The 27,492-nt window shown below is 47.1% G+C and overlaps 1 protein-coding gene across 1 annotated transcript in view; it reads left to right on the forward strand.

Annotated features, from left to right (window-relative positions):
- Positions 1-27,492, forward strand: part of CACNA1H (calcium voltage-gated channel subunit alpha1 H) — a 457,818-nt gene that overhangs the window by 384,592 nt on the left and 45,734 nt on the right. The window contains exons 15-24 of the mRNA XM_065412515.1: positions 1,078-1,286; positions 4,795-5,229; positions 6,646-6,746; positions 7,321-7,444; positions 7,585-7,653; positions 7,822-8,006; positions 13,126-13,252; positions 13,571-13,696; positions 15,429-15,518; positions 16,936-17,149. Of these exons, the coding sequence (XP_065268587.1) occupies positions 1,078-1,286; positions 4,795-5,229; positions 6,646-6,746; positions 7,321-7,444; positions 7,585-7,653; positions 7,822-8,006; positions 13,126-13,252; positions 13,571-13,696; positions 15,429-15,518; positions 16,936-17,149 (1,680 nt within the window). The remainder of the gene's footprint in view (positions 1-1,077; positions 1,287-4,794; positions 5,230-6,645; positions 6,747-7,320; positions 7,445-7,584; positions 7,654-7,821; positions 8,007-13,125; positions 13,253-13,570; positions 13,697-15,428; positions 15,519-16,935; positions 17,150-27,492) is intronic.

Consider the following 27,492-nt stretch of genomic DNA (forward strand, 5'->3'; position numbering starts at 1 on the left):
AAGAGTTGCTCTCGACTCCAGCCCTTGTATTTGAATCTAGGCTTTTGATGACAGAGTATTACTGCACTCAGTAGTGCAGAAGGAGTTTTGTTATATAGATTCTTGTTTATCTTCATCATGAATACAGTTTCTGCAATTTTTAACGAGTACATTCTGTTGCTTTCTGAAAAGATCTGATGCTGTGTTGCCATGTCTCAAGGAGAGGTCCATTTTCCCTTGCCATAGAGCTGAAACAATATGATGTAATTGCTCCCTTTCTTTTTATTAACTAGCAGCAATTATCAGGGAAAAGTAGTTCATGAGATTATTCTGTTGTATAAGGATTGCTCCTATAGATTAATGCATGTTTAGAAACCCTTAGCATTTCCTGTCCCTGGAATGGATGACTAACGATCACAGGGCACATTTGTACAGTGCCTTCAGCCCCGAAGGAATCCAAAGCCCTTTACAAATCATGAAATCTCCGCACCACAGGAAGAGAAGAATAATTTATCCAGATTGTAATTTGGCCAACACATGAGGACTAACAGCCGTTTCTCTTAGGGGAAAAATAATAGCCATACAATCCACAACTCCAATCCTGATTGCTCCTGAGCGCCTGAACCTCCTTTTGTAGTCCAGGATGAGTTTCTAACTCAGCAAATGCTGATGGCCTAGCGGACAGAGCACTGGACTGGACCTCAGGACACCTGGGTCCTATTCCTGGCTCTGCTGCTATCCTGCTAGGTTACCTTGGACAAGTCACTTCGCCTCACCATGCCTCAGCTTCCTCCATCTGTTAAGTGGGGATAATGAGACCAACCCCTTTTTAAAGCCGTTTGAGATCTACTGATAGAGTGCTAGGTAAGAGATAGGGATTATTATTAAGATTGGGCCTTCTGAATGCTCCTGTCCTTGGCCTTCTATCTCCTATGAAAGACCAACCCGGCATTGGTGGCACCAAGGAATTTCAATTTGATCTTCCATTCAGTGAAGTCAATAGGAGACAAACGGGGGTTGCCCATTTTAAAAGTGCTGGTTGCAGTCCTCAGCTAAGCTCCTGAGCGGAGACCTAACTGCCGCTCGCCTTCTTTCCAGAGATGAAGATGTACTCCCTTGCCATCACCCCAAACGGTCACGTGGAGGGCAGGGCGAGCATACCCCCTCCCATCATCATGCGCACTGCTGCTACTCCCATGCCAACGCCAAAGTGCTCGCCGCACATGGATTCGGTGCACACCTTCGTGGACTCAAGGAGAGGGAGCAATGCTTCAGTTGATCCACTGAGCTACGATCAAAAGTCCTTGGTATGTTACCAGTATTAGCAGTTTCCCCCTATTATCTGCCTTTTATATAACACAGAGGGAGATATAAATGTATAATATTATAAGCAGGGCTGGTAGCACTGCCTCTGATTAAGGTTGCCCAATATTTCCCATTATAAGACCCTGTTTTCAATTGCATATAACTTTGAAAAACTCTAACCATTTGGGCTGAAATTTTCCATGCTGTGTATCTGTCTCAGGCTGAATTGTTTTGAGAAATTGCAGGCAAAACAGTTTAGCCATTTCTGAGAGGGAGGCTGGGAAAAACATTATTTCTTCCCATGTTAAAAAATTCGGGTGACCTTTTCTTTGGCCAGCTTTAGTGTCCCCGTGCTTTGGAGCTAGGATTTTAAATTTAGCAGGGGGTGGGTCATGGACTTGCCCTTTGCCATCCTTGTGAAAAGGCTTTCCCACAGACAGCAACCTCCTGGTAGCCCTGACTCATCCCCAGAGCAGGTCCAGCCTGTGCACTGAATGAGGCAGGGGTCCTGTGGGAAAAAATAGTAAGTGATCATGTAATTAAAGACGGTATCGTAATGCATACACACAAAAAGACATAATTAAGGTTGCACACTGGCAATCTTCATTTTGGCATTTACTAATTTTTGAGTACTTGATTTTGCAACCTTTAATGCTCTTTTAACATTTTGGGTGAGTTTGGTAACGTATCTAGGTTGTGTACGGAGCTGATCGCGAATCGGAATTGCCATTCTGTGGGAAATTCTCAAATTTGTTTTCAGACAAAAATTCAAAGTATCTAAACCTATCACAGAATGAGAAGATGTGAAAAATTTTGATTTGGAAATGTCATAATGTTTTGTTTCAGGTAGACATTAATCTCTGCACGGCCTGACCTATCACGGTGTTTGATGGGATTTATAGTTCTGGGTCCCTCAGTCCCCATTCCCCTCTATTGGCCCAGCTCCCTGGTTGGACTACATCTCCCATGATACATCGTGGTGACTTCCTATCCCATGATGCACTGCGACTCAGCAGTAATTTTTCCTACCCTGGGTTGGGTGGTGGAAATGAAGTGATTGGTGGGAAGATGAGATCAGACAGCAGGGGGCATGATGAAATAGGGCAGGATGGTCATAACAGTGGATTCGGGCTGCAGAGAAGCAGTGGGGAATCCAGAGTCGCAGACTGGACTGTCAGGTGCAGCACTGGATAGCGTGTGGTCTGTCATCAGGAGGGCTGACGTGACAGGGAATGCCTAGAGCAGTCAAGGTGAGTTGCTGGTGCTGTAGTCACTGGAGAAACTAGGGTCTGGGGGCTTTGCTGCTTCATCCGCAGAAGGCTTAAGGAAGAAGAGGTTACTGGGTGCTGCACAGGTGGGGCACTGGGACTCAGTGCCCCTGAACAGTTTCCCTTGTTTACGATGGAGGTGTGTCAGGAGAGGGAATGAGCTGACTGGATGCAGGCAGCCCCAAACATTACACCTGGGCACTCTCTTTGAGGGGTTTCATTTGGCTTTTGCACAGGCAAACCACTATGGTAAGAAACACGTTCTTCCTGGAATGACTGCACAGCCCCCGGGCGTCTCAGAGATGAGCAAAGCATCTGTCAAGCGGAACTAAGGGGTGGTGGCTCTGCAGGGCCCTAATTCCTTGTGGCAGTTTAATGATTGGCTAGATGTGAAGCCCACCTGTGAGGCCGGAATAAACCGTCTTGGAATGACTGCGAAGGACTCTGAATGCTTGTTCACCCCTCGTACGGCTGCTCTGCTCTGTTCTTGTTTATTATACAGTGGCCCCTTCTTGAGGGGAACAAACAGAAACCAAGAGCTGAAATAATGGATTATCCTTAGGGAATAACCATCTGAGGGGAGAGAGATGGCTGGAATTACTGAACAGGCAGGAGGTTTTGTTGCACTCACAACAGGGCAGTGGGTGGGAAGGCGTGAATACAGAAGGACCAGAGTTAATGGACAAAAACGGGTTTCTATCTCTGCTTATTGGCCCTGTTTTTCACTATGTAACTTCAATATCACGTTGAAATCAAAGCAGTGGAGTATGAATGCACTTCATGCAACGTGCTGAGGTAGAACCGTTATCACCTTTGGTAAGCTGCTTAGCCAAGGTAATGCTTCTGAAAAGAAAACAGAGATGACTCTATAGTTTGTCTTGGGTTTACATGGGATTGCTGGCTCATGGCTCGAATCAGGACACAAGCAGCTACCCAATGGAACAGCACTGAGATGAACCTTAATCGAAACCCATGCGAACGCTTAAAGCAGCCAGCTCTGTTTCTGTGCCGGAAGGAAAACGTTAAAAGAAAAGATTTCTTTCTAGGCTTCGCTGCTCTGACTTTGAACGCTTTCGTCCCAGGAACTATTCAGCAATGCAAATTGCAGTTACAAAATAATCATCATCAGAAATTTACTGGGGGGGCGGAATCCATTTGAGTACATATTTAAAGAAAAATAAGGCTACTGTCTGGGTAAAATTTTCAAAAGCACTTAGGTGCCTAAGACCCATTGAAAGCCAATGTGATTTAGACACCTAAATCACTTAGGTGTTTAAAAAAATATTAGGTGGTGGGAATAGAGTCTTAGGAGTGGACACATTTTTGCTGCCAGAGTGGTGTACCGGGGTCTTAGTTAGGGTAAATGAGAGGCAAGCCCTTAGGAACCAGTTGTGTGATTTTTACGGACACACACAAGAATGTATCTCCGGTGACTGATCCCTGCCCTGCCATCAGGTTGGTGTGGAGCAGTCCCACTGTAACTGATTTCTCTGAAAAACAGGACTACATCAAGTGTTCTATAAAAGGGCTCTGTGACCCCAAGAGGGGATTCCATAAAATCCTCCTTGGCTGGGCTCCTCCGCTTGCCGTGAGACGCATGGATCTGGAGCAGATGCGGCGCCGGCCTTGAGTTTTCATTAGTTGTGCCCAGTTTACATGGGGAATGTTTTAAGACAGGTGTTGAGTCAGGTATGTGGACTCAGACCCCAGGCCATAGTGCGTTGAGTGTAATTTCAGGCGGGGGGGGGGGGGAAATCAATAGCTTTTGTCATTCTGGAAAAGGGGAAGTCCTATGGAAGCCTTCTTGGAGCCTTTCTAATGTGGCTGGCCTGCACAGGCAGGACCCTGGGTGCTTAAAACCTACATGGGATTCAAGAATCCTGCACTGCGAAGGGTTCTAGCCATGCAGAGGGTGCACTTTAAAGGAACACCTTCGATGTGGGTTCACCTGGGTACCCAGGTATATGGGAGTCAAGGAGATGAGAGAGATTGCAGAAAAGCACTCAACTGGAACTCCAGCCTTCCCAGTGTGGGGCCCCATCCAGCAGCATGAACTTACCTTCTTAGCCCTTAACAACACCTGCAATGTTCCCTGTCTGTTCTTAACTGAATGACTGTCTTGTCTCTGGAGCCGCCTGGCAGTTTGTGCCATAAAGGCTGGGCTAAATTCCTTTCCCTCTGAGCCGTTTCCTTCCCTCTTCTGCTTGAGGGTGAAATCTCATGTGTTGTTCCCATCTCTCAGTCCAGCCTCCGCAGCTCGCCGTGTGCAAACTGGGGACCCAACAGCAACTGGGGAAGCCGACGCTCAAGCTGGAACAGCCTCGGCAGGGCCCCAAGCCTCAAAAAGAAGAACCAGTCTGGGGAAAGAGAGTCCTTGCTCTCTGGGGAGGGGAAAGGGAGCACGGATGATGACTCTGATGATGCCAAGTCCAGCACTGTCAGCAGAGCCACCCTGCACCGCCGGGCAGAGTCCCTGGATTACAGAAGCTCCTTGGACTTGCCTGAGCTTCTCCAGCTCCCCACCATGCGCCACTCCCTCAGCATCAACCCCATCGCCGTGCTGCCCACAGAGTACCAGGACTGCAATGGCAAAATGGTGCATGTGCCCAGCGAGTTCTTCCTGCGCATCGACAGCCACAAGGACGACCTCTTGGACTACGACGACGACATGGACGATGTAAGTTGCCGTGGGAATCGGGCAGCTCTGGGGGTAAGGGAGCCTTTCTCCTGTAAGGTGCTTGTTCAAATCCTGGGCAGAGATGTTACCACCTACTGACTCGTGTAGATGAAAGAGTCCAGTTCCTCGTGAATTGGCATCCACTTCCCAAAGAGTTTTGTTTGCGAACAGGGGGGTTCTGTTACTGTCTGATCTGTAGGCAAGGTTAAGTGTCCAGGTGATGGGCACCCACCTGGGTGAGCTACAATCCCTGGCTGTGGTTGAGACCCATCTCAACCAAATTTCACCCCAGGCACCCTTGGGCGCCCAGAGCAGCTTGCAATGCCCTTTGCAAGAGCAGCATTAACCCAGCTGCTCTCCAGCACCAAGCTGGACATTGTTAACCGTCCACTGTGACCTCTCCAGGACCTGATTCCTGTTTCAGGGACTTTGCTCCAGAGCTTCTGTGAAGGGAGGATAAAGCTCAAAGGATTCCAGTCACTGCTGACACCCGGTTTGAGTTTTCAGATTGGAGTCGCAATGCTACAGTCAGACTCATCTCTGAAATAGAAAAACTGGCCTCACGTCAGCCAGCATGGCGGGTCAGCACGTAAACCGGTGTCGATGTAATTACAGTGACGCGGTTAGGTAGCTTAGGCACAACATTTTGGTATTGCAAAAAAACAAAACAGGATTTTCAGTGAGTTTAGGCGGATGCTCAAAAAATTCATAGCCCTGGGGGATTAAATTCATTAATTAATAAGCACTTAGTGCAACACCATGAAGCTTGGAAGCCCCTCAGTCCTTCTGTCTGGTGGGAAGATGAAGAGACAAAATATGACTGGATTGGTTTCAAGTGCAGCGAGCACCCCGCGGCTCCCGCTCACTTTGGGGGAAGCTTTGAGGGAGTAAGGGCTTCAAGGTTTGGCCATGTATGTAGGGTTCATGGAAGCTTCCCTTCCTCATGCAGAGAAAGAGCATTAGATCTTTACCAGCCTGCGTCAGTCCCAATCCCAGCTGCTGGTCTGAGCGTCAGATTGCCCTGTAACAAGGTTTCTATTCTACCTTGGGCTGCATGTGTACAGTACTTCCGTTGTGTGGGGCTCTTATTCATTTCCCTGCGAGCCTGATGGGACGGTAGGAAAGATGGTGTTTTGGATAGGGCTTTGGATTGGGACACGGGGAAACCTGAGCGCAATTCCTGGCTTGGCCACAGGCTCCATTTGGACCTTTGGTACGTCACTTTACTGTGGTGATGGGGGCCAGATAAGGACACAGATAGAATTTGGCTGTGAAAATGAAGACCTAACACTGCCTTGTCCAGAAACCACCTATAGAGCAAAGAATTCAGAGGGTCGTTTGAGAAGGGCAGAGGGACCCCGTGGGCTAAAGAGCCGGGAAAACTAAAGAAAAGAGCAATTTCTTTGTTCTCTCCAGAGTTACTGCTACAGGATTCGTAAAGCCCTGGAGCCCTACAAACCGGAATGGTGCAAGAATCACGAAGACTGGTCTCTCTACTTGTTTTCTCCTCAGAATCGGTAAGAAACCCCGGTCCACTGGGTGGGCAGGCAGCTGAAAACTGGGGCTTGGGAGAAGCTCATTCCGTTGGGCAGGACAAACCCAGCCCCAACTGAGGGGGAAGAATTCTGTGAGGGAATCCTCACAGGGCTTGTGTTTCTCTCTCCTAGCCATTCGAGTGGGTTTTACCACAGGAGGGGCTGTAAAAGACTCCAGTTTTAGTCAGCCCTTCCGTAGGCAAAACTCTTGGATGGGGAAGGACTGAGTGAGAACGTCCGAAGTCGGCCCCTTGTGCTCTAAGTAACGTTTCTGTGATAGGCAGAATCACTGGACAGGGCCGTCGGCACCTTGGCAGGACGCTGAGGTGACTTATTAATACAGTTAAAATTATGATTGTTATTTCTTTCATTGATAACGAGTGCAGCAAACTGTGCACAGGAAGGACCTATCTCAGCACGCTGAGGTAGTTACCATCGAAGGATTTAAAGGAGTCTCTCAGGAAAGGAAATCCCAATCAGAGGGGTGAGTTCCAAGCTTGCTGACCCAGACTGGCTTCTGGCCATGACCTCTTCCTTTCTGCCCCTTTTCCCCCAGGATTCGAGCGATGTGCCAGAAGGTTATAGCCCACAAAATGTTTGACCATGTGGTTCTGGTCTTCATCTTTCTCAACTGCATCACCATTGCACTGGAGAGGCCCGATATTGACCCCCACAGCACGGTGAGCAGCCCCCCATCCCTTTTCCTGCACCCACAATAACTTTTCCCCAGCCACATCGGGGAAGGAACCTGCAGGATGGAGGATGCTGGGTTTCTGCTGTTTAAATGACTTGCCTCCTGCTGTTGATTTCTGTTTTACAGGAGAGGATATTTCTGAGTGTCTCCAATTACATCTTCACTGCAATCTTTGTTGCTGAGATGATGGTGAAGGTAATTATGTGTCTGCGCTAAACCTGCCAACCCACAATGAGGTCTGGCCTCTGTGGTCTGAGAGCTAAGATGAGCTGTATTTCACTGCACGTCAGTGTCCGTCATGTACAGCAAATAAGCAAAAGGCATGAGGCCACAGCTTAAATAATTTTCTCCTACTGGTTCTAGGTGGTGGCCCTTGGCTTCTTCTCTGGGGAAAATACCTATCTCCAAAGCAGCTGGAATGTCCTGGATGGGGTCCTGGTCTTTGTATCCATCATTGATATTATCGTCTCCATGGCATCAGCAGGCGGGGCTAAGATTTTGGGTATCCTTCGAGTCTTAAGATTGCTGCGGACCTTGAGGCCTCTCCGGTACTTTCACACTGGGCAAAATGGATGTGTGGGGTTTGGGCTTGTCTTCATGGCAAGCTATTAAGCGTCAAGCCATGGTCTGAATCTACAGTGGAAGTCCAAGTACACAGCTTGGCTACTGCTACTTGAAAGCACAGTAAGCTAAGCTCCATTCCAGGACTTTCACTGTGTTGTAGCAGTGTCCACCTGGGACGTTACTGTGTAGCTAGCTGGTGTGCGGTAAATTCACACCCGGACTTGTCACGCAGTAACTTGCCATGTAGGTGAGCCCTTTGTTTTGTTTTGATGAATCAAGAACTTTGAAGGGAAAGACTTGATTCCTTAAGCGACTGAAACTCTTCTGAAGCAAAATATCCTCTTGAAGCTAGCGCTCATATAGCACGTTTCATCCAAAGACCTCAAAGCGCTTCACAAAGGTGGTGAACATTGTTCCTCCTTTACAGGTGGGGAGAATGAGGCACAGGTTGATGAAGTGACTCACCCACCAACAATAGGCCAGGCCTCCTGAGTCCCAGTAATCTATCCACTGGGACACACTAAAAATACCGAATGTTTTCACTGCAATGCATGCACCGTGTCAATTGGAATCGTCATGATAGCGCATCTCACTTTATGGCATCCTTGCAAATTCATGATGAAAATGCTCTGATAGAACAATAGCTGATAATGATGGGAAAACTAATGGTATTTTACTGGGCCATAAAAAATTATTCTCACTACAAATGAGTGTTAACAGAAATTGGCAACGCTGATTGTAGTGAATCTGCTCTGGGATGGAAAAACAAGTAATTGCTCTAGTAGAGGGGTTCTTCCAAAGTTGTAAAACGTCAGTCACATTTCTGGATTAACACCAAGCCAGGATCCTTCTCTGTTTCAGCATCAGAGTCATAAGAAGTTATGAAAAGGGCAAGGTTGTGTTTTTGTGAAGATTTCCGGGCCAGCTTTGCAGTCTCCAGCCTGGTTTACACACAAGGTTGAACCAATTTAGCTAACGGTATGATTTTAAACCACTTTAGTTAAACTGGTACAGCCTCCTGTGTGGACTCTTATATTGCTGTGTGAGCTTGGCTTTGATCTGTTTATCTGGCATTGATCAATTTACAGACCCAAGCTAACCCAGTATAATCAGTCTGAAACCAATAAGAGTGTGTCTGCACAGTAATTTAACTAACTTGTTTTTTAAACCAATTTAAAATAATCCAGTGTAGACAAGCCCTCAGCAGCGATGGAGAAATATCTGAGCTTTCAATTGCTTATTATCAGAAGTGAATAAATGTGAACACCAAATGGGTTTCGGTCCATCTGTTGTTTATGCACGCACTCAGCACCTATGAGGAAGACCAAAATGACTGGTACTTTATCTTCACCACTATCTAGAAGAGCTGATCTGGTTTGGGGCAGGAAGTTTTTATCGGACTCGCACTGTGTGTCTGATGAATGCCTTCCTCACGCTGCCTTTTTATCATAATTTTACATATCAGGCTGGCTCCCTAATCAAAGTGACATGTTACACTGCACAACCTTACAGCCATTCCCAAGTGAGAAGGTCGCATTGGCTGAGAGTGAATTGGCAATTAAACAGGTGCTGGCAATAATTTGATAAGCTCCAGCTTCTGTAGTCTTTCTCCTGTGTGTGTATATCTAATACCACCTAGACACAATGTAGCTGTTGGCTAGGAAGAGGAAAGGTCATGTTTTCAATATTTGAAAGAGGAATAAAGGGAATTTGCATTTTGTTTGATAGCACAGTAATAAAGGGTCAAGGAGAGTATAAATACTTGGGGAATTCTTATCAGCTCACTTTGCCCGTGCCCATTTTGCATCATGCCCCACAAAAACACATTCACTTTCCCATGAAATTTCTTTGGAAACAAGATAGGTGGCTCCAGAAACGTGTGGTCCTTAGGAAAAAGAGCCGTTTGCCTCTTCCCATCACACTAGTAAGCCAGAAACAATCTGGCCCGTTCCTACCTAAGCAATGGCTTTTGTGTATTTGCTAGTTATTTCCTAGGTGACAAAGAGGTGGCATTAATGTTTCCATCTAATTTGTTGCTTCGGTCTCCCGGTCTGTTGTCTGAATTTGTCTTTACTGCTGCCCTCTTAGACTGCAATCTCTTCAGAATAGGGACCATCTCTTTCTTTGTGTATTTACAGGGCCTAGTGCAATGGGGCACTATCTTGGCTTGGCCTTTTTAGGCAGTACCGTATTTCACAATGGTTGTGGTGGATTCTCCATCATTGGCCATTTTAAACAGGAATGATTTGGGGGAAGTTCTACGGTCTGTGTCATGCAGGAGCTCAGACTGGATGACCACAATGGTCACTTCTGGCCTTGGAACCTATGAAGAATAATGGAAATCATGGCACAAATGATGTATGAACAAATACAAGGGACAGAATTGGGAAGCATTAGTTCCAGAGAATAATTCAACCTGCTGTATTCCTGAAGAGCCCACCATTGACTCTGGTGTTACTTACATAAGCCTTGTGCACTATTATTCCAGAGACCATTCAGTTTCTCTGTCACATTATTCATTTCTAGCTTGAGAGAACAAGAAGCTACTTAAACACTCCTCACTTAGAGGAAGTATAAACCTTCTGATGTTACCTATTCATTGGGCAGCCCCAGGCTTACAACATCTACCTTTTATCCTCCGTCCCTTCTTCACACATCTCTGCTTGCCTAAATTATCAGCCTCCTGGGCATTAAAGTGTTAACTTAGCCATGCAAAATGAAGCTACCAACAAGGATCCTGCAACCCCCTCTCTTAAAAAGTTTTGACATTTCTCAATTGAGACATCCAGCCTCCTGGAAAAACTCCCCGGGGCTTGTGGTGCTGTTTGGGCACAAACACATTTCTCAGACCCAACAGGAGATCCTTTCTCTAGGCACTCACATGGAAAAGAAAAACACCCAAACTTTCTGTGCTGCTGTAAACCATGCCTCTGGATCCATGGCTGCGCTCCTCTGCAAATAGAAGGCAGTCGGTGCTGCCCATTAATGACCCCTTCTTGTTACGGAGCTGTCAGCCACAAATCCCTTTTGTCTCTGAGCCAGTTCCCGGACCGTTTAGGTAGGAAACAACCTCCCTCGTATGATAAAACACCCCTCCCCTTTATAAATGGTGTCTTGCGGTTCAATCCCGCAAAAGGGGCCGAGCACCATGGGCCCGAGGCAGCCAAGCACTTATGCCTGTGCTTAACTAAGTGCTTGAGGGATCCCACTGACAGCAAGTTGAACATGTGCTTAAGTGCCTGGCTGGATTGGGGCCAGGGTGCTCAGTACATTGCAGGATTGAGCCCTTGGTTCATTAGCCTTCCTGAGCATTTCCAAAGATGGAACATCTGAGTAACGTGTGTTCTAAAGGTCTGAGCCCAAGACTGCGAGCCACAACTGCAGTGCTCTAAACCTGCCTCTGCCTTCAGAAATCCACCAGAAACAGACTCTCTGTGGCCTCGCTTAACCACCCTGCGCTTGAGCTTCTCCAGCTATAAAATGGAGGCTAAGACTGCTGTGAGTTACTGTCTATATGCTGCTAGAAAGATTTTACATGCTTGGTATTTGGGGGCAAAGTTCAGGCTTGGTATAAGGCCACTGAACGCAACATCTGCCGTTCCAGATCAGATGAGTGGTTCAGTATCCTGTCTCTGAGAGTGGCCAATATTTCAGAGGAAGGTGCTAGAAACCCTTTAGTGGACAATTGTGAGAGAGTCCAGCGGAGGGCAACGAAAATGATCAGAGGGATGGGGGCACATTACTTATGAGGAGAGGCTGAGGGAACTGGGCTTCTTTAGGCTGCAAAAGAGAAGAGTGAGAGGGGATTTGATAGCAGCCTTCAACTACCTTAAGGGGGGTTCCAAAGAGGATGGAGCTCGGCTGGTCTTAGTGGTGGCAGATGACCGAACAAGGAGCAATGGTCTCAAGTTGCAGTGGGGGAGGTCTAGGTTGGATATTAGGAAACACTATTTCATTAGGAGGGTGGTGAAGCACTGGAATGGGTTACCTAGGGAGGTGGTGGAATCTCCTTCCTTAGAGGTTTTTAAGGCCCGGCTTGACAAAGCCCTGGCTGGGATGATTTAGTTGGGGTTGGTCCTGCTTTGAGCAGGGGGTTGGACTAGATGACCTCCTGAGGTCCCTTCCAACCCTAATCTTCTATGATTCTATGAAACAACCTGCCCATAGGAAATATTCCTTCCTAACCTTCATCAGCTAGTGAGACTGGCTTGTGCCCTGCAGCAGGAGGGTTTATATCCCTTATACATTTTTATCCTATCTAATGTAACTGTGAATGTTCTCATTGTCTATAAAAACGTCTAATCTGCTCTGAGGCCCTGCTACATATTTGATCTCAGTGAAATCTCACGGCAGTGAGTCCCACGGGTTTAATTAGGCATTGTGTAAACTAAGTCTTTCCTTTTTGGTTTTCAATTTCAACTTCACCCCCTCTCTGTCTGTTACGAGAGGGTAAATTGGAGCATGCAACTGACTCTATACCCAGGGCACCGTGCATAATGTTGTTATGCAGCCTCGTTATTTTTTTTTTAATTGCCGCACAACTGTATTCTAAGTTGTGATTTAAAAACAAAGGCCCGATTCGCATCTATACTACGGCCCTTTAAAGCACACATGCACTCCCGAATGGTGGGAGATGGCCTTGGCGTAAATGAACACCAGGCCCAATGTTTCCAGCTCTCACACGTGCAAAGAGAACTTTCAAAATGTGAGCCAAGTGCAGCCAATGCAGAGACAGCTGCCTGAGTGTCCAAAGAGCCTTAAACACTAGCCCTGAGAGAAGGGCAGGTCCGTGAACACTTACCTCTTTCACAGGGGTGTGGTGAGGCTTAATTCATTAACACCTGTACAGCGCTTTGAAATCAACTGATGAAAGGAGCTATGGAATAGTATAGCGTAATATACTATATGATAGGGTACCATACCAGTACGTATGGGGGATAAAGAAGGGTTATATCAGCCTGACTGCCCACAAGGAGGAGGAGGCGGAAGAATAAAGATGGGATCATGGGGGCTAGACTAGATGGCCCTGGCGGTCCCTTTTAATTCTATGGTTGTATGAGTCTAGGATGAGTGCCAAGCTTTGTTCCGCTGCTTTCCCCCCAGAGTCATCAGCAGAGCCCCAGGTCTAAAACTGGTGGTGGAGACCTTGATATCATCCCTGAGGCCTATTGGAAATATTGTGCTTATCTGCTGTGCTTTCTTCATTATCTTCGGGATCTTAGGGGTTCAGGTAAGACTCTCCCTCTGTAACCAAGCGCTCATTCAGATAGTCCCTTCTCGCCCGCCAGCAAGACAGAGAGGCCATTCAGAATAGGCTTTCCCCTGCTGTGTGAGGCAAGCCAGTCCAATCCCTCCAGGGACCCGAAATCCTCTTACCTCAACAGAGGGGCTTCAGGCTTTGTGCCTGAAGAGGGGTACCTCAGCTGCGGGGACAAGGGAAGGAATCCCAAATTCCAACCAAGGCAAACAATGATCTGTCATTGGAACAGAACCAGGTGCCCCTGCCAGGCTTCCTGAGATATTTTTCCCCCCTCCTCTTCAATTTCAGCTTTTTAAGGGCAAGTTCTACTGCTGCGAAGGACCAGACACCAAAAACATCTCCACTAAAGCCGACTGCACTAGCATGCACTACAGATGGGTCCGGCGGAAGTACAACTTCGACAATTTAGGGCAGGTAAAGTAGTTCTTGTTCCGAGAGGTTTGTGTGTCATTGTCTGATGGGCTCTTCCGAACGGGTCCCTCTCCAGCATTGGCCTTCCAGCCATCTCATCGGCAGGTCCCCCGTTTAGGCCCTGGTCTACGTGAGGGGGGTGGGGGCGGTCAACCTAAGATACGGAACTTCAGCTACGTGAATAGCGTAGCTGAAGTCGGCGTATCTTAGGTCGACTTACCTGGCCGTGAGGATGGCGGCGAGTCGACCGCGTCCACTCCCCCGTCGACTCCACTCCCGCCTCTCGTGAGCTGGAGTTCCGGAGTTGACGGGGAGCACATTCGGCGATCGATTTATCCCCGTCTAGACGTGATAAATTGACCCCCGATAGGTCGATCACTACCTGCCGATCCAGTGAAGACCTGCCCTTAGTTTCATTTATTTAAAGGTTTAACAAAACCCAGGAGCTGAGAGTCTGGTCCCATTATTCACCCTGAGTAGTGCCATTACTTCAGGGCATCACTCCTGGTGTAAGGTACCGTTCAGCAGGAATACGGGGATTGCAATCTGGCCCCCAGTATGAAATAATACCTTGATTTTAAAAAAATAATAATAATTTAATCCGATTTTATGTGTTTCAGTGGCATGTATAAATAAATAACAGCACTGAGCAACACTACACCTAACCCACAGGTCAATCCGTTATGTAGCCCCCGGTGGGATCCACCGAGGATGTTTCACCCCTGGGCTCTTTAACTCAAGCATTAGCAGTTGATGCTTTAGCTCTGGAGGTCCCTCGTTCTCTCCCCACTGAGTTGAGCCAAATGATGGCTGTCACATGCTCTGAGCAGAATCAATAGCATGACCTCACATTTTCACTCATGCAGCATTGCCAACTCCTGTGATTTTTAGCATGAGTCTCGTTCTGGAACAGCCTTCCAATGGGAACAGTGGGGGCAAACAACCTCACTCACTTCAAGATGGCACTTGACAAAATTATGAACGGGACTATATTACAGGTTTGCCTGTAATAGGAGGGGACTGTATTCAGTGACTTAGGGGTCTCTTCCAGTCTTATGTCCTATATCCTATGTTCCTATTTTCTCCCTTAAAGCCCCAGTACCTGGAGTCAGTTAATTGTGTGAGAATCTCAGCTTTCATTTTTTAGAATATTTAGTTTCTAACCTTCGTGTTTGCAAAGAAAAACTTGAAAAAAGTTACCCCTCCAGATTTTTGTACACTGGGTATGGGCGATGCTGCCAATGTCGCTGAGCAGAACCTGGCCCTTGTTTATAAGTTCATGAATGAATCTCAGTGGAACTAAAAATGAAGCTAACCAGTCAGCTTTCATTGTCCAAGCTCCGTTAAATGCAAAAACCAAACCAACAGCTTAAATGGTTAAAATCACAGTAAATTCCATTTTAAAAAATTATCTCCATTGGGTTATGAATTGTTTTAGCGGGTCATTTGACTCTTCTTGGTTTCATTCCCTCTTTGAGGCTTGAAATTCATTGTGTTCCCCCGTCAACGTCGTCTGCAAATGTTGATTGTTTTTCTCCCCTATGTACTGAAGGCAGAGGAAACTGATATGACTAAGTAATTCTGCCATTTCTCTTTGGTCCCTATGGCCCTACCTTTCCACTGCTAGTCTGAGAAACTCAAAGAGCAAATGAGTCCACCCCTTCCTCCTTTAAAAAGACCAAGAGGAGGTGAATAGCAGCAGGGCTGATCTTTATATTATTTCTTTTCCTTGCAGGCTCTGATGTCCTTGTTTGTCCTCTCATCCAAAGACGGCTGGGTGAACATCATGTATGATGGCCTGGATGCTGTGGGCATTGACCAGCAGGTAGAAACAAAAGACCTCAAAAAGTTTTACAAGTTTAGTGTTCGTGGTCCGGATCACTATGCACAGATCACAGCTGTTATGAGTAACCCTCCCAGGCGCTCTGCTATGGCGCCGATTCCAGTAGGGGCGTCCAAAGCAGCAGCATGGACCTGAACAGCCTGAGAACCACAGCTGAGCACTGACGGGCACTTCAATCAGGGCTCAGTTATCCCTTGGATGCCGTCTGGGTGTGATGGGTGTAATGGGGCCCCAGTTCAACAGATGTCTCCAGAAGGAATTCTGGGAATCTCACCTGGAATTCTTCCTAGAGGTCCCAACCTCCCCAACATGGCAGCTACCCATCCCTTTAAAAAGCTACAGCAAACTCCTCACTCTATGCCTGGACAGCTTGGGTGCCTGGAGTACAGCCCTGGCCCCACCATCACCGCAACCTTCCCTACCCTCTTTCAGGCCCTGAGTGTCCATGGAGCCACTAAGAGGGAGCAGGGGCTACGTCCTCCAGTGGGACTCTGAGCAGCCCCTATGCAGCAAGGTTGGGAAGGATGCTCTTTGTGTACCTATGCAGGGGCTGATCAGAATCTTGCTCCTACTCAGAAATGGTTGCAATGGCCCATCTAGTGCAACTTTCACGAGTGACATGGAGCCTGTCAAAATAGGCATGTTTTTGACACATGAATATGCAGAAGATAGAACCCACTGCCCACAGGCAGCTCTGAGTCAGCCCTCTTCCTCCCCCGGCATCGCTGAACTGCTGAAGAAAACACCATGCAGTGAAAGCTACAAATCATGTCCTAAGGACAGATATCTTGGGACCTGAACACCAGCTCCAAGGGGCCCTGAAAACATGTTCCATTCCACTGTTGCTTTAAGGAATGCATGGTGAACATGAATGTATTGACATGAAATAGAAAATAATTGGGGATGTTAAAAAGAGGTGCTACCGAATTTGGGTGTTGGGAGGCTTAAAGCATTAGCAAAATTGTCTCGAGGTCCTTAGGTGAATGGTGCCATGTCGTAACAGCGATAACCCTTTGTACTTAGCATCTGCAGTGCCCAAGGATCTCAGAACAATGGACAAACATCAGTTAAGCATTAATGTCCCCCTGCAAATAATAAATTTGAGCCTCTCTTCAATTAAAACTATTTCCATGCCAAAAATTGTGATCTTGCGAGAGATTTTTTTTTTCCAGCCAAATTATGGTTTTCACAAAAGAAGGTAAAATTTCAGCAGGGGAGAAAATGGGTGAAAGGAAAACTTGCTGAGAAACAGCCCATGGGTCCTCCAAGCCCTATTCTCCTACCCATGGGAATCCACCACTGACTTCCCACTGCTGCTGGACACTTGATATGTCTGTTTTACAATGACACACACTTTTCTCCTCTTCTCTCTTGCCCTCTCCTGCCTCCCATCTCTCAGCCCGTCCAGAACCACAACCCATGGATGCTTCTCTACTTCATCTCCTTCCTGCTCATCGTGAGCTTTTTCGTGCTCAACATGTTCGTGGGGGTGGTGGTGGAGAATTTCCACAAGTGTCGGCAGCACCAGGAGGCAGAAGAGGCCCGTCGGCGGGAGGAGAAGCGGCTGAGGCGCCTGGAGAAAAAGCGCAGGAGTAAGGAGCTATACGTGTCTGGTCGGTAGACTGCATTACAAACCAAAATCTTTCTGAGCTCTGCCTGCTTCCAAAGCAAGACTTTCGTTTTCCTTTGGTTTGGTTGACATGGGACTAAAAAGGCCGCTTTGTTTATTTACTACTTTGGCGACGCCTTAAGTCTCAGGGCTACACAGTCCCTGGACGTGTTCTCTATGAGCTTGATAAATGTTGCCCCTTTATGTAGACGGTAGGCAGAGTAAAGGCCAGCATGCCTGGAAAGCAGCGTCCTAGCTGAATTACTAGTGAGCCCCTCAAGACATGATTCTTGCATTGTCTTCAGGAAGCGGGAAGAAGGCCGTTGGGCGAGCGAGGGCTTTACTGAGTAAACGCGAGCGACGTTTGCCACGTGTGCGAAGGCAACTCACAAAGGCATCCCAGTGCCCTGGGGCTTAAAGTGTCGCCTGCATTTTTAAATTACGATGGTGGTGGTTTGATTTTTTTTTTTTCCTTAGATCAAATAGTTGCGATGCTTTTTAGGATCTCGGCGCATGGCCCCGCATGCCACGCACATGCTGCATGAGGGCATGAGCAAAACAGGCTTGGGGAGAGGAACGGAGCCCCAGTGCGGGGAAGTCGAGACAAGTCTTCTTGAATGGAATCCATTAGACAGGATGCTTGCCTAGCCACCTATTGCAGGAGACCTTTAGCACGGAGTCATGATGTAGGTCTTGGACAGGCCTTCTAAACACGTTGGATGGAAACAGTAGCCACTGGAGAGTCATTAGGGACCTACATAGCTTTGATAAATTCTGACCGTGGATTTCTTTTAGGGATGGCCAAACCAGACCAGAGAACATCAGAACCTGCCTGATTCTTTGCCCATTTCTAGAACTGAACCTCCTTGAAAGATCCCCAATGTTTCAGCTCATTTTCCCTGTCGTAATTTTTCACTTTCACTGTCCCTGCCAGGTTCCAGCTGCAGGTAGGAACTAGCAGGGAGTTGTTTGGGTATTCCCAGCATGCCAGAAGCAATAGAAACGTCCCCAAGAACCTGTCACACATGATTCCCAGCCACATGAGCAGACCCAGGAGACTAGTTTTGAGCTGGTTGAAATTTGTCATACCTGAGTGGAGGGATACGCCCCAAGCTGCAGTTTCTTAGTGGAGCACAGACGGATCTAAGAGGCAAGGTGCTTTCAGCTCCACCAGGATCTCTAGCACTTTGTCACGTGGATTGTACCCTTATCATTATTCTGCCTCACATAACCTCCTGCAATGGCCGAGTGCCCCTTAATGACAAACTGCCAGCAGTCTCCTAAAACATAGAGCAATAGGCATCAGTTTTCAGCAGGGAGAGCTGCTGTTAAATCAAAAAGTTATGTCTCCGCTGTAATGACATGGCAAGCAGGTGGCTGTGCTCATTGAAACCTCCGCCCCAAACAGTTTCCTCCTTCCATCCCTGAATCTGATCTGCACTTGAGCCAAAAGGCGGTCTGCCTACATCTCCGACAAAAATTTCCACTTTCCCCATTGCCTCTCTATTACTTTGTCACAGGAGGTTTCAGTGCGAAATAGCTACACAATGAACTCGTGCTGGGCCTTAATCAATGGCAGATTGACCTGAAACCAAAGCAAAGGCTGCGTACTTTGGATTTGTAGCTAGTCGTGGGTCAAGTGGCGTGGCTAAAATAAAACCCAGCCCAGCTCAAACCTTCCAGCCCCAAATGCCAACTGCACCTCTTTTGAGATCTGAAAAAGTTCAAAAGCAATCCAGCTTTTCTTGTTCACGCATCTGAGCTTCCAGGTCCAAGCTGGGGTTAAAAGCGGAAACCTGGGGATCCCAGAAGGCTGTTCTTGCAGTATTTGTAGCACAACAGGAGCCGTAGGTGATAAAAGTGTTGGGGGACAGCTAGCTTCCATGAGACTTCCAACCCAGTCACCAAACTCCCGAGCTTTAGAGGTTGCTCATCATGCTATGGGGCCAGGTCCTGAGAACTAACAAACATGTACAATTCCCATTGAAGTCACCTGCAGTGCAACTCCTCTCCCAGGAAGTCACCTGCACTACCCAAAGAAATCAGCGCCACTCCGGATTTAGCCCACCGTATTTTGCAATTTACTGCAAGAAATCTTTGAGTCCAAGAACACACCCAGTAGGATTGCCAGTCCACATGCAAATACAGCCAGCTGTTTCCCAAAGAAATCCATAAATAATCAAATGTACCTCACTCTATGATGTTCAGGAAGATAAACTTCAGCTAAAGGAAGATGAAGTGAGGAAAAAGCAGATACTCCCTTTGTAAACTTCTCCTCCTAGACACTATATCTTTAGTAGGCTGAGACACTCTGGAGATAACGCCACCTACCTTTAAACTCTGGGATTAAGGTCTGATGTGTAATGAGTTTGGTCTCAGCGCTGTTCCCACTGGAGAAGAGTCCATGTCATGAAACTCCTATGGCACAATGGACAGCAGAGAGCTTCTTATGCTCTAGGAATTATTTTGGGGAAGTTCTGTGGCCTGTGCTGTACAGGAGGTCAGACTAGGTGTTCACAGTGGTCCCATCTGGCCTTAGACTCTATGAAACTGAAAGTTGAATCACCTCCCTGCTCCAGAGGGTATGGTTGTGCTAAGTCATTGTTAATTGCACTGGCAAAGTAAATTGGGGTATGATCACCCAACAGTTTCCTAACTCTACCCGGTCTCTGGATTTGGGGTTTTTAGCTTCAATTCCTGCTAGCCCCGTAATCATGAGGACGACGGACAGTTCACCTATGTTTGCAGTTATTTTTTGGAAGGCTGACAGTGTATTTTCCTTGCTAGTAGTGTCGCTGTTCTCACACCTAGCTTATCTCCTGCGAGGCAGTCCCTCATGCAAACTGACATGAGCTTGAAAACAAATGTGGCTGTGGAATGGGAGGCAGTTTGGGAAACCACAGAATCCATGATAAATTTGTGCAGCTGGATGCCTCTCTCTCTTTCAAGATGCAGAGAAGACTTGGCCCTTTCCCAACAGCAGCTGAAGGATTATTAAGGACTTTGAGTTTCCCTTTTAAGTATCTGCAACACTGCACTGCATGGCGAAAAGTATTGGACTGAAATCCCTGGGGACTCATGGCCAGACCAAGCCTCGCCGCAGGACTACAGAATAAAACAAGTTTCACCTACATTTACTAACATGCTTTGACCCTGACCTAGACACAGCACATTTGGGGGTAAGAGGGATGCTTAGCCTCCAGGGCCCATTCCGGTCATGCAGCTCTCTGCTGAGATGCCAGGATGGGGTTGGGTTTTTTTGTGAGGTGCACACTTCTCCATTAGGAACTGGCCTGAGACCCACCAAACTCATTTCACAGGGCCCACTACACAATCATCGGATCTCAGCAACTTGCAGTCAGTATTGGCTCAGGCTGGATTCGATATGACCCCCTAGAAGTCAAAGCCAAATCACCTGAACCAGGCCGTCCCCATTATTCACCAAAGTTCACTTGAGGCTCCCTCGATTGATACTCATTAGAACATAAGAACAGCCATCCTGGGTCAGACCAGTGGTCCATCTCACCCAGTGTCCTGTCTTCTGATAGAGGCTGGTGCCAGATGCTTCATGAGGAATGAACAGAGCAGGGCAATTATCAAGTGATCCACCCCCTGTCGTCCAGTCCCAGCTTCTGGAAGTCAGAAGCTTAACCATCTTGGCTAATAGCCATTGAAGCACCTAACCTCCATGAACTTATCTAATTTTTCCTTTGTACCCGGTTATACTTTTGGCCCTCACAACATCTCCTGGCAATGAGTTCCACAGATTGACCATGTGTTATGTAAAGAAGTATTTCCCTTTGTTTGTTGTAAAGCTGCTGCCTATTAATTTCATTGGGTGACCCCTGGTTCTTGTGTTATGTGAAGGGGTAAATAACACTTCCCTATTCTCTTTCTCCACATCTCCTGCTTCAAAACATCAATTCCTTTATTCCTACCCTTGGAACAGAGATCATGCAAGGTCCTGAAGCCCCCTCAACTCCCAGTGAGAGTTTGGGTTGCTCAGCACTTCCCGAGGGGCCCTTGGCAGCTCACACAGTTGGTCCAGAAGAAGCCTCCAAACCATAACAAGTGGAACTTGTAAGCAAAGAGTAGAACTCACCAGTAGTCTGTAGAGAAAATGGGCTACAGCACAGGCAAATGAGAACTATCCTAATCATAGGTGGTTGCTGTGTCTGGTGGTGGGTTAGGTTGATAACAGGTTGTCCCTGGCTCCCTGCTCTGAGGCCGAGCAGAGCCAGTCCCTGTCTATGTGAAGGACGCTGTTGAGTTGCTTTCCCAGAGAACTCCACAACCCATCTTAAGTCATATAGAAGCCTGGAAAGGGCAGCAAGGAAAAAGCCTAGGAGATATTTGTAGACCGAGGGCCCAGGCGCTGCACAGATGTGGAGTGTAACATTTCCACCAAGCGTGTGCAGTGAGGAAGACAGCTCTCTGGAAGGGAATCAAGGCAGACGGAGCAGGCAAGTTGAGCCTAAGTGTTTCATCACATGCAGGGCCTACAAGAGGTTACCTCAGATCAGCTCATTCTCGCGCGCGTGCTTGGAGGATCCCTTCCTGACCGTGTTCGGACTGGCGAGCTTTGGCTCGGGAAATGTTTTTTTAACCAAGTGAAATCAAACAACGGTCACTTTTTAAATTATCATTTCAATTTAAACTCCGATTTAAACAGCCAAAATCCCACCCATGTTATGTCGGTTAATTTAGAAGACTATGGGTTTGGCTCAAAACGTGGCAGACTCAGAAAGATGTGATGTGTGGCTGGTGCCGTGTGGACTTTCTGTGTGTGTACGTGGCGTACCGTGCCTGTGAGGTGATGCAGTGACCGTCTTGGCCTGCACAGTGCTGTGTGCTGTTGCCGTTTTGTACCAGGAGGGGGGGGGGAGAAGAAAATGGGTAGCTTGGCATTGGAAGGAAGGTATACGGCAAATCCAGCCATGCGGGCGAGGGAGCGCAAGCCCGAGTCAAGATGGTTCAGCAGCCAGCCACAGCTTCCCCTGGGGCTCAGCTGGGCTGCAGGGGCCGTAAAAACAGGATGAGTATGAGAAGTATTGAGATGTATCCTCTTCCCAGGAGGCCAAGGGGTGACCCGCGTAACATACTGTGGGCAGCAAAAGGAGGCTGTCGCTGGCAAATATACAGTCTGGCCACCTGTCTGTCTGGGACTAGCTTCCGACTTGTGTCTGTCTAGTTCTCTGTCTGTGTATGTAAAGCAAGCCATATGTTGCGTGTCCTTAAGTGCCTGTGTATATGTACATAGGGATGTGTATGTACACAAATGTAAGGTAGAAGCACAGCAGGCTTTGGCCTACGTCTGGGAAATGATTAGCAGTCTGGGAAGGGGCAGCTTGCTCACAGCCTGCCTATGGCACAGACAGAGCTGGCTCTGTGGGTGAATGTTAGATAATTATTGTCTAGCTCCAAGGGCCGTATCAGGGCAACATCTGCCAAGGGTTACGATAGTTTGGAGACTGTGCACCATTGCTACAGATCCTGCCCATACACTGCCACACCCCAGAAGGGGTTACGTGAACCCAAGGCCCAGCGCCGACCCCCACCCCCAAGCCAGTGGGGATTTGGATGCAAGATGGTCTCTTTTCTTCTCCCCAGACCCCTTTCCCTTCCCCCCCCCCCGTAATGAGGCCCCCCCATCAATCTCTTGCTGCCTTAGATTATCTAATCCCCTGCTCTCCTCCCCTGCTGCCAGTCCTTTTGGAGCTGGCCCTCTGCCTGTGAAATCCCTGCACTAAGCACTTCCCTGGTCCCTGTTGAACATCGGCAATGGCGGCCTGCTGCCTGCGTCGCTTCCTCACCCGGCCGCCCCGTTGCACGCAGCCCGGCTGGGATCTTCCTCAGCTGGGTTGGGCTGCAGAGATTCAACAGACAGTCTCTCTGCCTCCCCCCTCGCTATTCCCACAGCAGGATCCCAGCCAGGGATGGGCGGACGCGGGTCATGATACCTTCCCTCCAGCCCTCTGAGCCAGGGCCCTAAGCACCACGCTCCCCCTTGCTACTATTCACCGTCAGCTAGTGTGGCACCCTACCCCTATCCAGCAGCCTCCCCCACCCTTCCTCGAGTTAGAATGCCTGGGGGAGTGGGAGGATGTTGGGGTGCCTGTAGTAGGTGCTGGGGCAGCTGGCTGCTTGTGGGGGGGATAGACAGCCAGATTGCCCCTCTCCTCCCCTTTCAGTGCTCCCTACCCAGCCCCCCATGCCAGCGGGGGGAGAGGAGTTGGTGGCTAGCAGGAGGGGAGCGCCATTCCTCCCATTTGCCCCAGCACCTTAACAAAAAACTTCCTCCTGTGACCAGTGTCACTCGAGAAGCACCTCGTGACTTGGCAGCGGGGCTAGTGGGTCTTATGGAGGCAACATTCCCAGTGAGATCAATGGGCGCTGGGCCTGACCGAGATGCAGTAGCGACTGCAGGGACTGGCGGTGATGATTTGTATGCAGCATACTCAGCTGTGAGAGGCTGATATTGACCGGGAGAGTGCCAGGCAGGCAGTGACTGATATTTAATGAGTTTATTGTAAGCAGGAGAGAAAGAGGTTTAGAATTCAGGACCAGCAAGTCCTGCACACAGCTGGCCTACCAAACACTGTTACCCTTGTCCACACTCTCCCCGTTATTTCTGTTCCCTTGTTACATCTTGTGTTACATTAGTGTCTTCCTGTGTATTTGTGCAGCGCCTAACACAACAGGGCCCCGATCCTGACTCGGGCTGCTGGGCTTCACTGTCATATAACTAATACTAAGTGTGAATGAGCTCTTAGGTATCTTTGCATACAGGTGACGCTGGTGGACTGGGGGGTTCTAGCTTTATTTCTGCCACTGTTGCTGAATAACCTTGGGCTAGTCACTTCCTTCTTCGTGCCTTTGTTTCTCCACCTGTGACAGTGGGGATACAGATGCCACCCTTTATAAAGTTCTTTGAGATCTATGGACTAAAGGCACTACTTAAGTGTTAAATATAATCGTGCTGTATATTTGCCGGCTAACTGCCCTGGAATGAAAAAGAGGGAGGGAGATTGAATAAATAGGCTTTAAAAATAAAATGTGGTGGCTTTTTTTCAAAGCAGAACTATGTTGTGCCACGATGTAATTGTTAATGTGAAGGTAAAACTTCAAGATAAGCTAACGTATTCCTCCTGACACGATCACGGCCTCCATCAGATATAGCCACTGTATAAATAAAAGTGCTGTAATTTTATAATCCTGCGGCTCCTAACCTTTTGATGAGGCTTTCCGAAGACATAAAGTGAAACTCTCCTCCCCAGATTAAAAGCTTTGATTAAAAACAAATGGATCAGTTTGATCTCTTCTGTGTTCAGGACACTGGGCCAATTTCAACCCTGTTGTAATGGCTGAAAAGCCAGTGCACTTGAAGCTGGGAGGCATTTGGTCCATCAAATACAATCTGATGCCAGGTTAAAACTGAGTGGTGCTCCGCCCCTTCAAAGGCTAAACACAAGTACTTAAGACATCGCATACAGAAAGGAGAGAGCAAGCTGGACTGAAAACCAAACCAGTTGGCAGCAGCACTGGGATGGCCCTCGGTCTAATGATGAAAAGTTGGAGTTCGGTTTTTAATACTGTGGCTAGTTCAGTGAACCATAGAAAGATCAACTACTGCTGTGGACAGCCTGGTTCTCAGTGCCAGAGAGTACACGATCGCAGCTGACCTTTAATTGATGTCCATTCCCTTAGGGATCCTGGATGGACAAATTAACATCTAGACGTTTGTGGCATGTAGAAGGAAGAGGTTGGTTTGTTGAACAGATGCCAAAGCTGTTCCCTAATAAGACCTGCACTTCAACGTGCTGATCGCAGACAATTCTCCCTGAGGGTGATGAGGCGTTGGGGATGCTAAGCAGCATTCAGGATCATGTCCATTCTTTCTAATCCATGTGGTGTGTGAGCTCCGTAGTCTATAGCCTATTTGAGCTGTAACTAAAACTTGTGCACTGTGCATTTGTATGTTTCACGTATGCCTAGGAACTTAAAAACATTTTGCTTATTTTTCCAGGCACCTTTCTTAATATAGGTATAAAACCAGCCTATGGGAAGCATGCACGTAAACCCACTTGGCTTTCTAATGTTTCTTGCAGAGGAGACTCATGGAGCAGCTTTTTAGGTAGCACTTGTAATGCCAACCTGAATGCCTTTTAAATAGGAGATGGTGCTTCATTAATTCTCATGTCAGCAAAATCTCAAGCAGAGCAGTCTAAATATTCCCCAGGGAAGGTGAGATTCTAACTCATGCGATTATTAGTCAATGTCAGGAAGCTGGGGGAGAGAGATGAGAACGGTTCGCCTCTTGTATACCTTTCATGGTCTCTCTCTTCCCTCCCGCGTTTCCACCAAGTCAAACCTTCAGCAATAATTGATAGAGGTAATAAGACTGCTTTTGACATTTGGTCACAGTCTTTTTTGGCTGCAATATCATCAGAGAAACCATTTCTATGGAAAAACCAAGGGAGGCTTGCATTCTGCCTGATGGAGTAATTAATGAAGAGCTTGACATTTTCCCACCCCAGCAATCCAGCGTTCTCCTCATCTAGGCTCTTCTGTAGATTCCTCTGTCTCCAAACTTTAGCAGCCTGTACAGTAAGTGTGGGCAGCGAACCTTCAGCTGAAACGCACGGTAGCCTGGAGACTATGACGGCATATTCTCCTTGGGTATTGGTAATACACACACATGCATGTCTTTGATTGGACCGAAACCAAGCATGCAAATGACAAGCTGTCACTCTTTGTGCAGATGACTTAAAAATACTATATCTAAAGGAAATTGGAATAGACCGTGATTCGGCAAAGCTTTGAGCCCACGTGATTGGTGACTTTTCAGGAACTCTTGGTGTGTTCCTACTGCACCGTTACATCAAAATACAAGCCTCATCATTGGTCAAAAAGAAATAGAAATGCAACAAAAACCATGGGACTGATTTTTCTCTCTTGTTTCACACTGGTGTCAGTGGGGTTACTCCTGATTTATGGCAGCAAACCCGAGAGCAGAATCTGGCCTGTTGTCCCCTCTGCTCACCCCTGCATGCCACATTTAGCAGTGCATGAGTAGCATCTCCTCAAATGGCCATTGCCTGGGTAACTGCACTCAGCATGATGTTGCTGCATGTGTTTCCAAGTGTCATCAAATTTTACCCTTGGTTTGTCTTTGTATGTGTCTCAAAGTTAAAGTTCTTTTCCATCCATTAATTGGCTTAAAGAAGCTAGGGAACTCCAGTAGATTAGGAGTTTTCAAGAGCTTTTTCTGTCTCTCTGCCCACCTCACATTAAATATCTCCCAGACTTCCAAGCAACCAGCTAATCCTTCGTGTCATCTTCCCACAATGCAGAACAGCACTACACATCTGCTGAGCATATCAGATCTATTGTACATACTGTACATGGCACCTTCATGCTGTCCAACATTTATACACATACTGTACATCGTAGAGAGGATCCTGTATACTATACCTATAGCTTATCATGTATATAGAGAAAGGTCTTTTTCAATAGTGGGACAAGAAGCACTCCTGTGCGGTAGCAATTTCCTGGTAGAGTATTTAACTCTGGACTCACACTTTATATTAAGGTGCATTATATAAATAGTTGATAAAGGGTTAATAAATGATAATCAGCTCTTTTAATAAATTGCTAATCAGTTGTTATAGATTGTTATAGTCCAAAAGGTCAATAGATGATCATCTGTAGTACCTTTTACTGATGTACTTATAACCATCTATAGCACATACTATTCATGTCTGTCACATGCTTGTAAGAGCTATTAATCATTTATTAACAATAAATGTACCTTTAGTATAAAGTTTGACCAATTTGGGTAAACCTTAGCCCTTCCTGCAAGCTGATTTTGCACATTCCCCAAGAAGGCAGTTCCAAATTTCCACATGTGATAAGCCTGAACGCGCAATGTGCTTCCATGCACAAACTTAAATAAATATTTTTTTAATTTCAATTAATGCTTTTTATAGATATACTATAGGATTAGCCAAACTCAGCTATTCACAGCAAAGACCATCGCTCCAGTTCAACAAAATTTATGGGATTTATACCCGTAATCAAAAACAAAACACACAGAAAAATAATTGTGTTTGCTTTTGTGTTGTTTTTCCACCTCCACGGGCATTAAAATTAAGTCTAGGTGACCTTGATAAAAAAAAAAAGTTCAATATGTCCCCATTCCACATGTAACCACCAAGAAAAAATAGTAGCTAAAGGATATGGGTGGATCCAGTTCCTTTGAACCAAATTATTTCAGTTTTTGCGTTCTGATTCTGGCATCATCCATATTACCAAAAAATAATATTACAAGTGCCACTCCAGCTGGAA

Source organism: Emys orbicularis, chromosome 10 (assembly GCF_028017835.1).
Source record: "Emys orbicularis isolate rEmyOrb1 chromosome 10, rEmyOrb1.hap1, whole genome shotgun sequence".
NCBI lineage: Eukaryota > Metazoa > Chordata > Testudines > Emydidae > Emys > Emys orbicularis.